The 12,482-nt window shown below is 41.0% G+C and overlaps 1 protein-coding gene across 2 annotated transcripts in view; it reads left to right on the plus strand.

Annotated features, from left to right (window-relative positions):
* STAG1 (STAG1 cohesin complex component) overlaps nt 1–11,165 on the plus strand; it is a 261,776-nt gene extending 250,611 nt beyond the window's left edge. For both annotated transcript variants that reach the window (XM_061636505.1, XM_061636504.1), the window contains 2 exons: nt 6,393–6,473; nt 6,560–11,165. In XM_061636505.1, coding sequence (XP_061492489.1) covers nt 6,393–6,473; nt 6,560–6,583 — 105 coding nt within the window. In that variant the 3' untranslated portion in view covers nt 6,584–11,165. The remainder of the gene's footprint in view (nt 1–6,392; nt 6,474–6,559) is intronic.
* The last annotated feature ends 1,317 nt before the right edge of the window (nt 11,166–12,482 follow it).

The raw sequence follows: 12,482 nt of genomic DNA on the forward strand, positions 1-12,482 counted from the left end.
GATCAGCATCCATCTGGTTAACCCAAGACTTATAACTTTAAATCAAAACTACCCCTTAGAAATGCTGAATGGGCACTGGTCACCTCGGTCAGCAACTACAATTCACTTGGTTCATTGATAATTTCCTGACCTGTCCTATTGTTGCACATGTTATCTTTTAATTATTTCACTGCTCCAGTAGAATAACCTGAAGAAATCTAGCCCTCACAAGAAGTCTGTAAGAGCAAATATTCTCACGTATGAGTTTGCAAAAGTCCCAGGCTATGGTCTGAAGGCACAGGAGGCCAGCACCCTGCTGAAGCTAAGCAGGGTCAGGTCTGGTCAGTGCCTGGATGGGAGATCAGCTGGGAACCATATGTAAGCCACCTTTGGTTTCTATCATGAAAAGAAAGGCAGGGTATAAATATAATATATAAATAAATGGTCTCAGTATATACTATAGATGAGTTTCAGGAATAATCAGGTTTTCTTCCTGACCTTGGAAGCACTCAAGCCTACATATAAATCTTTATGCAGTCAGTAGGCCATGGTTTAAATTCTAGGAACTGCTTTAGTACTTTTTTGGTTTAAAATTATTTGCAAAAAGAATTTGTCTTGCTAGGAAGCCTGAAAAATTGCTGAAATAAGTGTATATTCTATAGTCAAGCAAAATTTGTATATTCAAAATTCTTATAATTCACACTTCCTCCAGTCTGGAACTCAGGGCAGCTAACAACAAATAGACAAACAATCAAACAAAATAACACAAAGTCATAACTGCAATAATTCAGCAGTGAATATCACCTTATCCTTTTTTTCTGTTGGGCACTAGGACACCTCCAAGTTGGACTGTGTTCCTCCTAATGCTTGGGGGCAGGAAATACCACTCCAAAGGAAGTTGCTTGCTATCCCTCCCCTGGAGTGTCAGTTCATTCTCTGCCTTTGCTTGAAGCAGACCACTTTTTTACTTTTTGCTGCCATTTTGGTCACTTCAATCTTAGGCTTTTTGCTCTTGTCAGTGTATATGATGGAGCATGTGTACTGTGTGAAATTTCTCTTTGAATATATTTAGCTTTGTGTCTGCCTTATAGTTTCCTTAGTGTGTGCTTTTAGCACTCCCTCAGTTTTGGATCCATCACCTCAGGATCTCTTTCCTCCAATTAATTGAATTTCCTTCCAATGAATTAAATTAATTCCTGTTGATTGTCCTTTGATCTCTATTCTGTTTGTTTCTATTTAAAAAATAGTTCTTGCCACTGTTGTCTTTGTCTGCCCTACTGTGTCTTTCCTGCCTTTTGACCTTGTTAACTACTTCCACTGATGGACATAATACTGAAGGCTTTTTAAAAAGGGTCATCTGCATCCTCAAGGGAGGCACCTGTCTCAAGTAGCTTGGCAGCAAGCTCATTGGGCATGGTAGCACTTACCACCAGAGCAACGGAGAAAAGGGCAAAGATGAAATCCCCTTAGTGGTTTGGAACAGAACTGGTGCGCAAATAGGCCAGATCCACAGGACAGTCCAAGACAGGATTAGGAGGTAGAGCTGTTCGAAGAGGTTGGAGCCTCTAGACCAGCTCCAGCCCCAGAGGTTATGTTTTTCTCTGAATCTTCTAAATTTCAGCTTAATCCTGATATCCTTAATGATTGCTCTGATGTCAAGACATTTCAACAGAGTTGGCTGCAACCAGATACAGACCCCTCAAGGTGATCCTAGCATAATGCTCCAGACTACTGATCATACCAGGACAGTTAACACAGGCATCTTGTTATCTGATGTTGCCATGGGGGTTACCCAGCTGGCTCCTGTACCCACTATCGAGTGCAAAGGATCTCCTGACCCAGGGTCAAGGAAGGAGAATCGCAGCAAGTGTGAGACCAGTTAGATCTTGTTCTAATGTGCAAATGGTTTACTGTAAGAACTTGGATCCTGATGATAATGAATGGAACAAGGGGTCTGATATGGAGCAGCAAACCTCCTTAAGGCTATTTCATAATTCTCATTACTTGCCTTTATTATGTAAGGTTACAGCTGTACTTGATCTCAAAAGCCTGTCTGAACCAGTGCCTTCTACTTCCAGGGTAGCCTCTGTCTTATCACTTCCCATACCTACTGAGAAAGCAGTTAGGGTTCCTCCCCTTACAAATTTTATATCCTGGGTCTGAGTTTATGGAGGAGCTTAATTGCAAGTTATTGATGGGCCCACCTCAGCACTAGTGCTGAAGAATCTGTTATCAAAGGATAGAAGCTGCATGATCCAGCTGAGTGTAAGTTGGATCTAGTCTTGAAAAAGGTACATGAGGCCTCTGTTATGAGGGCTTCCTGCACTGCATCTGTTTTCCATCAGCTCTTCTTTGGATATATAACTGCAGATATATATCTTCAGTGCTCTCCAGATCTCCAGCGTATTCTCTCAGTGCACATCCCTTCTTAAAGCAGTTCCTGTGAGGGGCAGTATTTAGGTGGTCATCACATCAGCAAGATAGATTTCAGAATTCAGCCCTGTCAATACCTAAAGATCCAAATTAGCTGAGACTGTTGCACCAGCTATTGCAGCAGAGGTGGTGATGAGACAAACATTCTGGCTCTGCCACTGGGAGGTGCACCCAAATTCCCTCCTTCTGTTGTTGACTCAGCCATTCGTGAGCCACAAGTTATTTGGAGATGCGGCCTTGCAAGATTGATTTTGGTGGAGATGAAAAACAAAAACAAAATAATGCCATCTGCCAACAGGCATGAGGATCAGAAGTCATTTTGTTGTTTTCAACTGTACCAAAATTTTCATGCCAACCAATGGAGGCCTGGATTTTCAAACTAATTGTTCCATCTGGGGCAGATTCAGGTTCCCTCCAAACAATCCAACACAAGATTCTCTTTGATGTCATCCAAAGGAGGAGAGTGACAGCAGCAGCCCTGATGCCCCATCATCTCCAGTGGACAGCAGGTTGCTCCACTTCATGTCTGTCTGAGAGGCAATGACACCCGACTGCTGGGTGAAGGACTCACTGTATTAGATACCAGATAGAACTTGAATCCCATCCTCCAGAAGTTCCATCAACAGTATCTTCAAATCCAGAGAAAGAGAGGCTAGAGTGAGTAACCATCTGCTACAGTTAGCTGCATTTGAACCAGCCATCAGACTAGTTAATTCTCCAGTGTTTACTCAGTTCTCTTCATCATTCCGAAGAGAGCCACATCTTGGTGGGTAGTACTGGATCTCAATTTTTCCAATAGGTTTGTCATTTATCACAAATTTCAAATGGAAATGCTGACCTCCAGGAGGTGCTGCAACATTTTGGCCAAGGAGGCCATGGTTTTGCAAGATCAAGAGGTTGGCTATCTCATTGCCATGAACTCTTCTGTTCAACAGGACCTATTGCCACAAACACCAGATGGCTGAAACTGTCCGCCTGGAAGCTAGAAGGAGAGCAGGATTGCCTTCAGATCTCTCATCACTATCATTCTGGCCTCTTGGTGCCCCTTCACACTGCACATCTACCAATACACCTGAGCAGCCTCCCTGCACTAGTGTAACAAGCAATGTATGTGTACAAGCAAGGTCACCATTACTGAACTCCTGTTATTCTTGCAGGATGGTCTAAAAATAGGTCTAACACTATGCAGCAGCAGACATTGGTGTTTGTCTTCAGTGCTCTCCAACTCTCCAGCAGATTCTCTCGGTGCACATCCCTTATTAAAGCAATTCCTGTGAGGGACAGTATTTACGTGGCCATCGCATCAGCAAGATGGATTCCAGAATTCAGCCCAGTCAATACCTAATTTTTGTGTGTTTCCATAAGGACAAAATAGCCTGGCCCATAGGCCAGAGAGACTCTTGGGGAGCCCCTCTGGGAGTCCCAAGGGTGAGGGTACTTACCTGCCTTTTATTTTGATTCCAACCTGGAGGAGATTGGATGGTAGCAAGAGCTGAAGGCGTATGTGTCGTTTCCTGCACAGGGTGAGAGCCTGTGCACTGAACTGTAGGGTAGGAGAAAAGCTGTCCCTCCCTGGCTGTGAGATTGGGAGGGGGATAGAAGTTCTTTAGTATGACAGTGACTGGGTGGGAACTGTGTGCCCATTTCTGTCAGATGCCTTCTGAGATAATTGCTGGTGGGCTGTTTGTATCATGTATTTGGGAGGAGTTTGGGGAAGGAGGGACACAGGCGATGCCACCCCAATTTCAGTGTTCATGGGCAGAGGGAGATATAGCCTTGGTGATAAATTAAACTAGGAGACAAGGGACAGGCTATCTACACCCTGTTCCTTGCTCTCACCCCTCATATGGCTGGGTTCATGTTGCTCATGTGCTGTGCCCATTGGCCTGTATGTGATGTTTAATACCATATCAGTACATAATAAGACCACATTCATCTATTATTTGATCATGGATGAGGGTGCCAGTCTGGGTGGGTGAACTGGGAGGAGTTTATCTGATCCCGCTGTGCTCGCCTGAATAGTCAGTGCTGCATCAGTGCAGGCTGCAGAGACTGGGGGGAGGGAGAGAAAGTTGCTCTAGTATGTAGATCTTCCATCTCGCATCACCAGAAAATCCCTCTGTCTTGGAGCTGGCCAAGGAGACAGTGAACTCAGGCTGACTGAGCTGGCAGAGGTAGTCTTGTGTGCGTTCAATGTCCATGGTGAGGCTGCCTCTAGTGTTCTGGCTTGGAACTTTATCACCTCCATGATGACCATGGGACTGCCTCAGGTTGTCACTAGTCCTACACAGAGGGCAGGGCACACACCAAGCTTGGTTTTTGCTCCAGATGAAGGAATGTCTGGAGATAAGGGGATGGATGTCATCTTGTTATCATGTTGTCTTGGTCAACGTTTGGACTTACAGCTCCAATTCTCCCCTGCAGGTGTGGTGGAATGAAGATGTTCTGCCCCTAGAGATTAATGGAATCCAAATGTCTGGGGGGATGTTCAGTAGATTAAGCCGGTGACATGGTTGAAGTCCTTGACATGTTGTGGAACAGCAAATAACACTGGGTTCCCAAAGCACCCTGTCCAGCATTGTGAAGCCCTTTCTGCACCTTGGTAAACCTGTGAACTAAGAGCAATGAAACAGTCTGGACAATGGCTAGAGCGCAAGTGGTAAAAGATGTGCAGTGAAGCCAGTTGAGCACAGCTGAAACAAAATAACCATACCTACTAAGTGGTGGGGAGGGCCTTGAAGAAGGGCCACTTCTCTTCCTCCATCGTATCCTCAAGCAATTGTCTAGTAGAGCTTTTTCATATTGTCCAGGATCTGCTAACGTCTACTTCCAGGAATTTTATATCCTTGAGAATACATTCTTTGTGAATTGTTTGCCAGGTACTTTAAGGGTAAAGTCGGTCTTCATAGTAATCTTGACGCTATATCCACATTTACTGCAGTCTCCAGTGAAGTGTCCAGTGCAACATCTGCTGCAACTTCTTGGGGTCATTTTCAATTGATATGGCCTGATGATATGGACAAGGCCCTTGCAACAATGCTGCCAGAAATGTCTCCTTCACCTTGGTGTATTAAAGCTTGCAGAGGGGATATGACTGAGTAGGTCCAGGGTGTGGTTAACACATCCTTGCAGGAGGAAGTGGTCCCAGATGTCTTGAAAGATGCAGTGATCCAACCACTCCTGAAAAAGCCCACCCTAGACCCATTGGTTTGCGACCTCCAAGGTCACACTCTCAGCTAGCTGCCACTGTTTTGATATATGATAATTCAGGGTCCCTGCCATGACTAGAGACTTAACTTGAGGGTTCATGATCTCTTTCTTTATTGTGCCTTCTTGTCTCCTTGTATGCTGTGCTGTTTTTCAAATTCCACTGTATGTTGTTTCCATAGTAGGTTGATTCTTGCTTGGCCAAAGGTGAACTGACCACCTCGGGGAGGGATACCAAGCAACTTCCATTGGAGTGACATTTTCCATCTTAAAACATTAGGAGGAAGGAACACAAACCCATTTAGGTGGTGTCGTAGTACCCAGTCAGGAACACCTTTCATGTAATACCAGTGGTCTCTTCTTTTTCAGCAGGGACCATATATTCCAGCAACAATATATTAAATATATATAAAATGACACATGCAGGATACAGGAACTAAATCAACACAATTTCCACAATTGCTTACAGGAGTTGTCCACTGTACCTCAAAATGCTGATCCTCCAGTGACACCAATGGGCTGCCTTCCCCACCCCAACCTGTCAGCACTCCCCCCCCCCTCAGTCACTCACTCTGGGCTATATTTCTTCCTTGACTCTGCTCAGGGATCCCTGAAGCCACCCACACTGCTCTGTCTCACAGTCACTGTTCAGATTGCTGTTAATTGGCATCAGTTGTTAGTGCTGGGAGTTGGGGGACAAAGTGTTGCAAAAAAATCCTTCCCTCTTCCCACTGTCTGCTGCCTCTGACACTGACAAAAGATGTCTTTTTCAGCCCCCTTCAAGAAACAGACGAGAACGAGCTGAATTGAGGCCAGATTTCTTTGACTCTGCAGCTATCATTGAGGATGATTCGGTAAGATTTCACAAGGTATTGTTTGCCACTTGGGGGTGCAAACAATTCTCCAGTGTTTAATTTTTGTTCTCAATTATCTTTTCTAGGGGTTTGGAATGCCAATGTTCTGAAGTCTGGCGAAGATAATATACAAATGTGGAACTCTGTTCTTTAGAGCTCAAGGCCTATATACTGTGATAGCTTATATGAAAACCACATTTTTGATGTGATTTGGTTTGATTTTTAACCAGACAATTAAGGTCATTTCCTTTTTGTAATGAGAGAGAAGAGGAGCTTCTTAATGAAACAAGAAATATTGCCAGTCACTTCAGAAAGGATGACCTACAAATCATTTGTTTCCCTGTCCTTGACAGTTCTAATACAGGTTCTTTTCCTGGATGGGGAGAAGCTTTTAAATTAAAACAGTTAAAAAATAAACACTGTTCTACACCGTTTCAGAAAATATTGAATGAAAACAAAACTTTTTAAATTTATTTTTCTGCTGTACAACTTCAAAATGTTTTAACATTTGCCTTTTTATGTTTTAGAAGCTAGCCATTTTATTAAATTTATGCCTGTCAGCCATTGACCAGCAGCAATGCTATCAGCAGGCCATTCTGGCTGGAGAAGTGTTGTTAAACACACTGGATGCGACTAGCAGTATGGTATGCTTCTAGATCCTCTCTGACCATTGAGAGCGGAACACTCTTACTAAAGAGGTTAGAAGTTAGACGTGTGCATCTCTGCCAAAAAGTCAGATTCTGAAAAGAAAAAAATCCAGATTTTATACTTCTGAGAAGATTTATTTTTATTTATAATAGGGCATAAATTAAGAGATGTCCATGAAGCCACTTTTCCAACAGACGCTGTGTAACATTCATTTTATATAGCACTAGGGGAACACACAAACAGCACATTTTCTATTGGTACTTGTTCTGTGCATTTTTAGCAACTTATACCAGCAAATAAAATATTCTCAGAAAAATAAACCAGTGGTTCTAAAGTAATCTATTTGCTGTTTCTACTACCTATTTCATGGCCTGTCAGATCTGAGGTTCAAACGCAGCAACTTTCCTATGGAGCATAATTCACCGGGTGAGTGGTTGGGTGGAGGGAGACCTGAGTCACACTTGCATTTTCAAAGCAATTTTAACTATACCATACAGAAGCGTCTAACTTTCTATGCCGTAAATTCCCTTTTGTGCTATTTTTGTAAATTAATTTTGCCAGTTAGATTTACTGTATGTGCTGCATAGAAACTTGTGCTTAGATGGTGACGTTCTTAAGCTTACAATGGAATACAGCTACATTCTCAGTGTTAACTGTGCATTATTAAGAGTAATTATTAAATGGTTTTTTTCTAAAAAGCAGAACAATCCAAAAAAGCGATGAGCTAATTAATTGTTTTAAGAGATATTCAATGTCTTCAATTATCTGGACTTTCATTCTGCTTAGATATTATTATTCTTCCTGGTAGCTGCTAATGTCGTTAAAGGACTGATTTTGTTCCTCAGTGGTGATTAATATCTGTGAAAAAATGAGGCCAAGCTAGTCTTCTTTTTGGAGTTTGAATTTAAGCAGATCTAAATTGACCCAATTTTAATACAGCTACTTAAATGTTTTATAGCAGCTGTACAATAACTGCCATACTTCCTTAAGGGTTATTTTAATGAATTCAAGATGCATCCAATGCTTATCTTTTGGGATACAAAGACAACACACACGAATCATGTTACTTTCATTTAGTAAGTTGGGATATTTTCCCCCTAAAAACTGTACAGTTCTTAAATTATGGTTGCCAAAAACATTTGACCTAATAATTCAACCATTCTTTCAAGATAATTTAGGAATTATAAAGTTGCTAAAGTCACTGAGTTGGTGCTTCAGGACAAAGTGCAGGTACTCCCTCCAAAGTGGACAATAATGGGTGCAGTAGCACTTCAGTTTTGTGGGCAGAGTGGCATAACTGCTGCTGGTTTGAGTCCATCAGAGACAGACTTTGTGCTTCATAGCCCTTCATACAGAAAACTGATCATTATAAAATTCTGTAAAACAAAAGCAGTTTACAAGTACCTCCAATGAATTTCCAATTTAGTTTGCGGTCAACAGATTTTTTATATGTGTCTCCTTGATTGGTTTTGCTAGTAATTCTGTAAATTGTACATTTACAATTGAGGTTTTTCCTTTTGTACAATTTAAAACTGATGCTTCACTTTTCCTTTAATAAACTCCTCAAAATCACATGTGCAGTGGAGTCCTTTCCACAAAAGCATTTAAAAATGGATGCTTCTGTTTTGGTCTGTCTTCCACTAAATATTTTCCTGTAGTGAAGCTTGACGAGCGATGTTATTTTATTCCTTATGTCTGCTATTCCTTCTGTTTGCCCAGCATTCTGGGTAGATCAGATGCTGAGCGGTTTTTTCTTTTGCAGTAAGACTAAACAACTCTACTATTCTATGATTCTATGAAATGTTTCGCTTTCAAGTGAAACATTTAAACATCTATAAAACCTTACATTGTTTCAAGCAGTTGCTCTTCCCTACCTGTACCTAGTTTGCCATTGAAGTAAACAGCAAATGCGAATGTAGAGTTGAGATTAGGGCTGATACTGTGACCTGTATTGTCTGCAGAAAACATTTTCAGAATCTGATTTCAGGTTTCTGAAGGATACAGTTTTCATTTTTTTAAAAAAGCTGCATTATGTGTGTCTACAAAAGCCCTCTGGACTTCAGTAGATGCTCCCTCTCCCTGTCAATACACTTATTGTCCAGTGCTAACATAGACCTCTCCCACCACTACTCTGATGATTTGCACAAAAAATGTTCAAAATAAAGCATTTAATAAATTATTGGGAAACTGCTGGAACTTTTGCAGCTATGAAGTTCCTATAAGTGAAACTTTATCTGATAGTATAAGAAGAAATGCAGAATTCTGACAAGCGTTTGGCTGAAAATGGCCAGAAACTTGAATCAGGCTTCCATAGTCTGCCTTTGTCTTAGTTAGTGATATGAAGTACTTCTAACTGCTCACATTTGCCAGGTGTAGAGAAAAGTTGTAGTGGAACAACTTGCCATGCACGCTAGATTGCAGAACTGGCTTTGACACATATAATGTGGTTTCTGGGTTCCATGGTGGAAAAAGAGTGGGGTGTGCATTTAAGTAATTTTTTTAAATCTCTCCAGATATGTGGTCTTCTACATCTCTTCTTATTGGTAGAATTCCTGTAGCTCCTGCGTATCCTAAGAACAGAATTATCTTGCATAGGCAGGAGTGGGAGATAACTTCTTGTTCTTAGCTCCCTTGGATAGTTATTCCTACCGCTAGGGTCCAGGAGTCACACAACACAATTATTGGGCGCCTTGATGTAAATTATGTTTAACTTATCTGTTTGAATTCTTTTTAAATTCACCTCTGACAAAGGAAGCAGTTCTTCCTGAAGGATGCAGCAGCCTTACCTACACTGAGCAAGGAGAACATTTAGTCACCACCTCTACTGTGGCCCTATCCAATCTATTCATTGGCAACAGTACTTGTCTTACAGATGGAACACACTTTGGAATTCTGTGCAGTTGTGATAACCCATATGAAAATATAATGAAAGTCTGTGTTGTAAAGAACATCTGCTATTTTGAAAGGATTGAACCCTGGATTGGATACTGGTACTTCAGTGACAATATTAGAACAGAGTCTGTTGCAATGGAATGTTTGAGGAATAGGTCCCAATTTTTAATCATAACATGTTCACTGTCATTTCTTGGTTCCCTAATGAAGTACAAATATAAACAGGTTTAAATATTAATACTATTAATCTTTATGCCAACAGTTTTAGTAGTACCATGTGTTGGGTGCTACATTGCTGCAACATAATCTCTCTGCCCAGAGGAGTTAGCAACCATAGTAAGAAAGAAAAATATGGACAGAAGATTAAAGGAGGTTGTCATCATGATGCTCAATAGAGCTCAAACGCTTTGTGATCTCTTGATACTTGAAGTTTTTGCTTGGCATTACTATACATCCTGTGTAAGGTGCCCATCTGTTGTCTTAGCAATGTCATTTGGAACGACTTGTGACAGTATTCTCTGGTTATATCAGCCAGTTTATTTTGCCTTTTTTATATTGTCCTATCCATCACTAGCTGCTACTCTTATTAGTTAAATACATCTTGAATGATGCAAGTATGCTGGCAGGTTGTCTTGTCCAAATTAATTATCCTGATGTGTTCATTAAAATGTTTACTGTTTGTAAATGGTGTTTAATATCCTTTCAGTTATCAGAACAAGATTATGAACGCATCCAAATTCTGCATACCACGCAGGAATATTAAAAAAACACATAACTGGCTTATGAACATTGTTTCTTTCTGACCTCAAACTATGTTGTCATCAATCCATGCTGTTCTTGTTTCTAACATATGTCCTTAACCATGTTAGACACATAGTCTTTCCTTGTTTTAACCCTATATGGTTAATAACCCGTTATTTACCAACACACTTGTAAATGTGTTTTAATCGCTGTCTACACTCTTTATCTCTGAACTACAGTAGCATTGCAGAGATAAGGTGGACTTAAAAGGTGGGATTTGTAAATACTTAGGGCTACATAAATACCCGTTTGTATAGTTCTTCTCTAAATTGTTTGTATTGGAAATTTATTGTAGTTTTACTAACAATTACAGAAGAATCTTGGAACAGATTACTACAATATAATAAACAGTGACCAAATTTTTTTCAAATTATCTTTTCACGGTTGTCTTGTGTGTGCTAAATAACTACTATTTCTGAACCAATTCATGTGACGCAAGGGAATTTCTATTCCACACATTCTTGGCTGGAATTATGGCTGTTAACATCTATTCAAAGCTTTTGATATAAAAGTATTAACTCAGTCTTTTGGGTATCTTTCCCACTCAACTTCTGTACCATAGTCCACCCTATAGAAGGAGTGCACCCCAATCTTCCCTACCCTCATTTGCAACGCCTCTCCTGAAGATTGGGGTGCACTCCTTTTATAGGTTGTTTTTCTATAGGGTGTTTTATATTTTCTATCCACCTACTTCCATAGATCTTCCCTGCACCTAACCCATGAATGATGTTGTATGTAAATGTGTATTATTAGAAGAAACAACCCAAATCCAGAATTGGAGCAGATATTTCAGAGCACTTCATTGGATCAAAGGAAATGACTGCTCCAGAGACCTTGGGCCCACTTTAGAGGATTTAGAGCCAGACAGTCTGTTAAGAATTATTATAATTTCCCCCTACCCCAGCACAGCTCTCCATAAAAGAAAAATGTGCAGAAAGGAGGTGAAAGATATAGCGTGCAGTAGAGTTTCCCGCACTTGGGGAAATCGCATGAGGATGAATGGGACTGTGTCCCACCAACCGCAGCCAGCCTCTACCTGTCTGCTCTCTTACTTCCAACCAGTCTAGAAGGTGGCACTAGCCTGCCCTTGAAGGAAGATGGGGATAAAACTAGAATTAGTTGGCACTGCCTGACATTGGCTCTGGCTCTACCTCCTCCTGCCTTATGCTTTACCAATCCCAAATAACACCATCCACCAGGATGTTATGATTGAGCTCTAGCTTCCAACCAGGGAATAACTTTACCAAGACTCTCCTTTTTACTGCCTGAATGCTTTTAGGAAAGATGTAGAAGTTATCAGTTAGAGTCAATTGAGCAGAAAACAAAAAATCCTCACTATTTTTTGATCTTCATACCCCTGCATGATATTTAGCTACACACCATTTTCATCCAAATTGCTCAAAAATCCACAAGAGGGAAGCAAGTCCCTTCTCTTCTCGGCTGCCCCACCTTTACATACTCCTCCTGCACTTACCTGCCTGAAGCTTTACAGCCTACTTTCTATCAGAGGGGACAACTATGCTTGCAAACTTCATCCAGTTGTCAAAAAGTAAAAGTTATATTCCCATTTGTTCATTTCCCCTGTGTTACTCAGTGGGAAGACATACAAAGGCTCTTAACTGATAAAGCAACCTGACTTTTATCTCTGATGTACTCCCTTATTTTACC

This window comes from Rhineura floridana, chromosome 7, assembly GCF_030035675.1.
Source record: "Rhineura floridana isolate rRhiFlo1 chromosome 7, rRhiFlo1.hap2, whole genome shotgun sequence".
Lineage (NCBI taxonomy): Eukaryota > Metazoa > Chordata > Lepidosauria > Squamata > Rhineuridae > Rhineura > Rhineura floridana.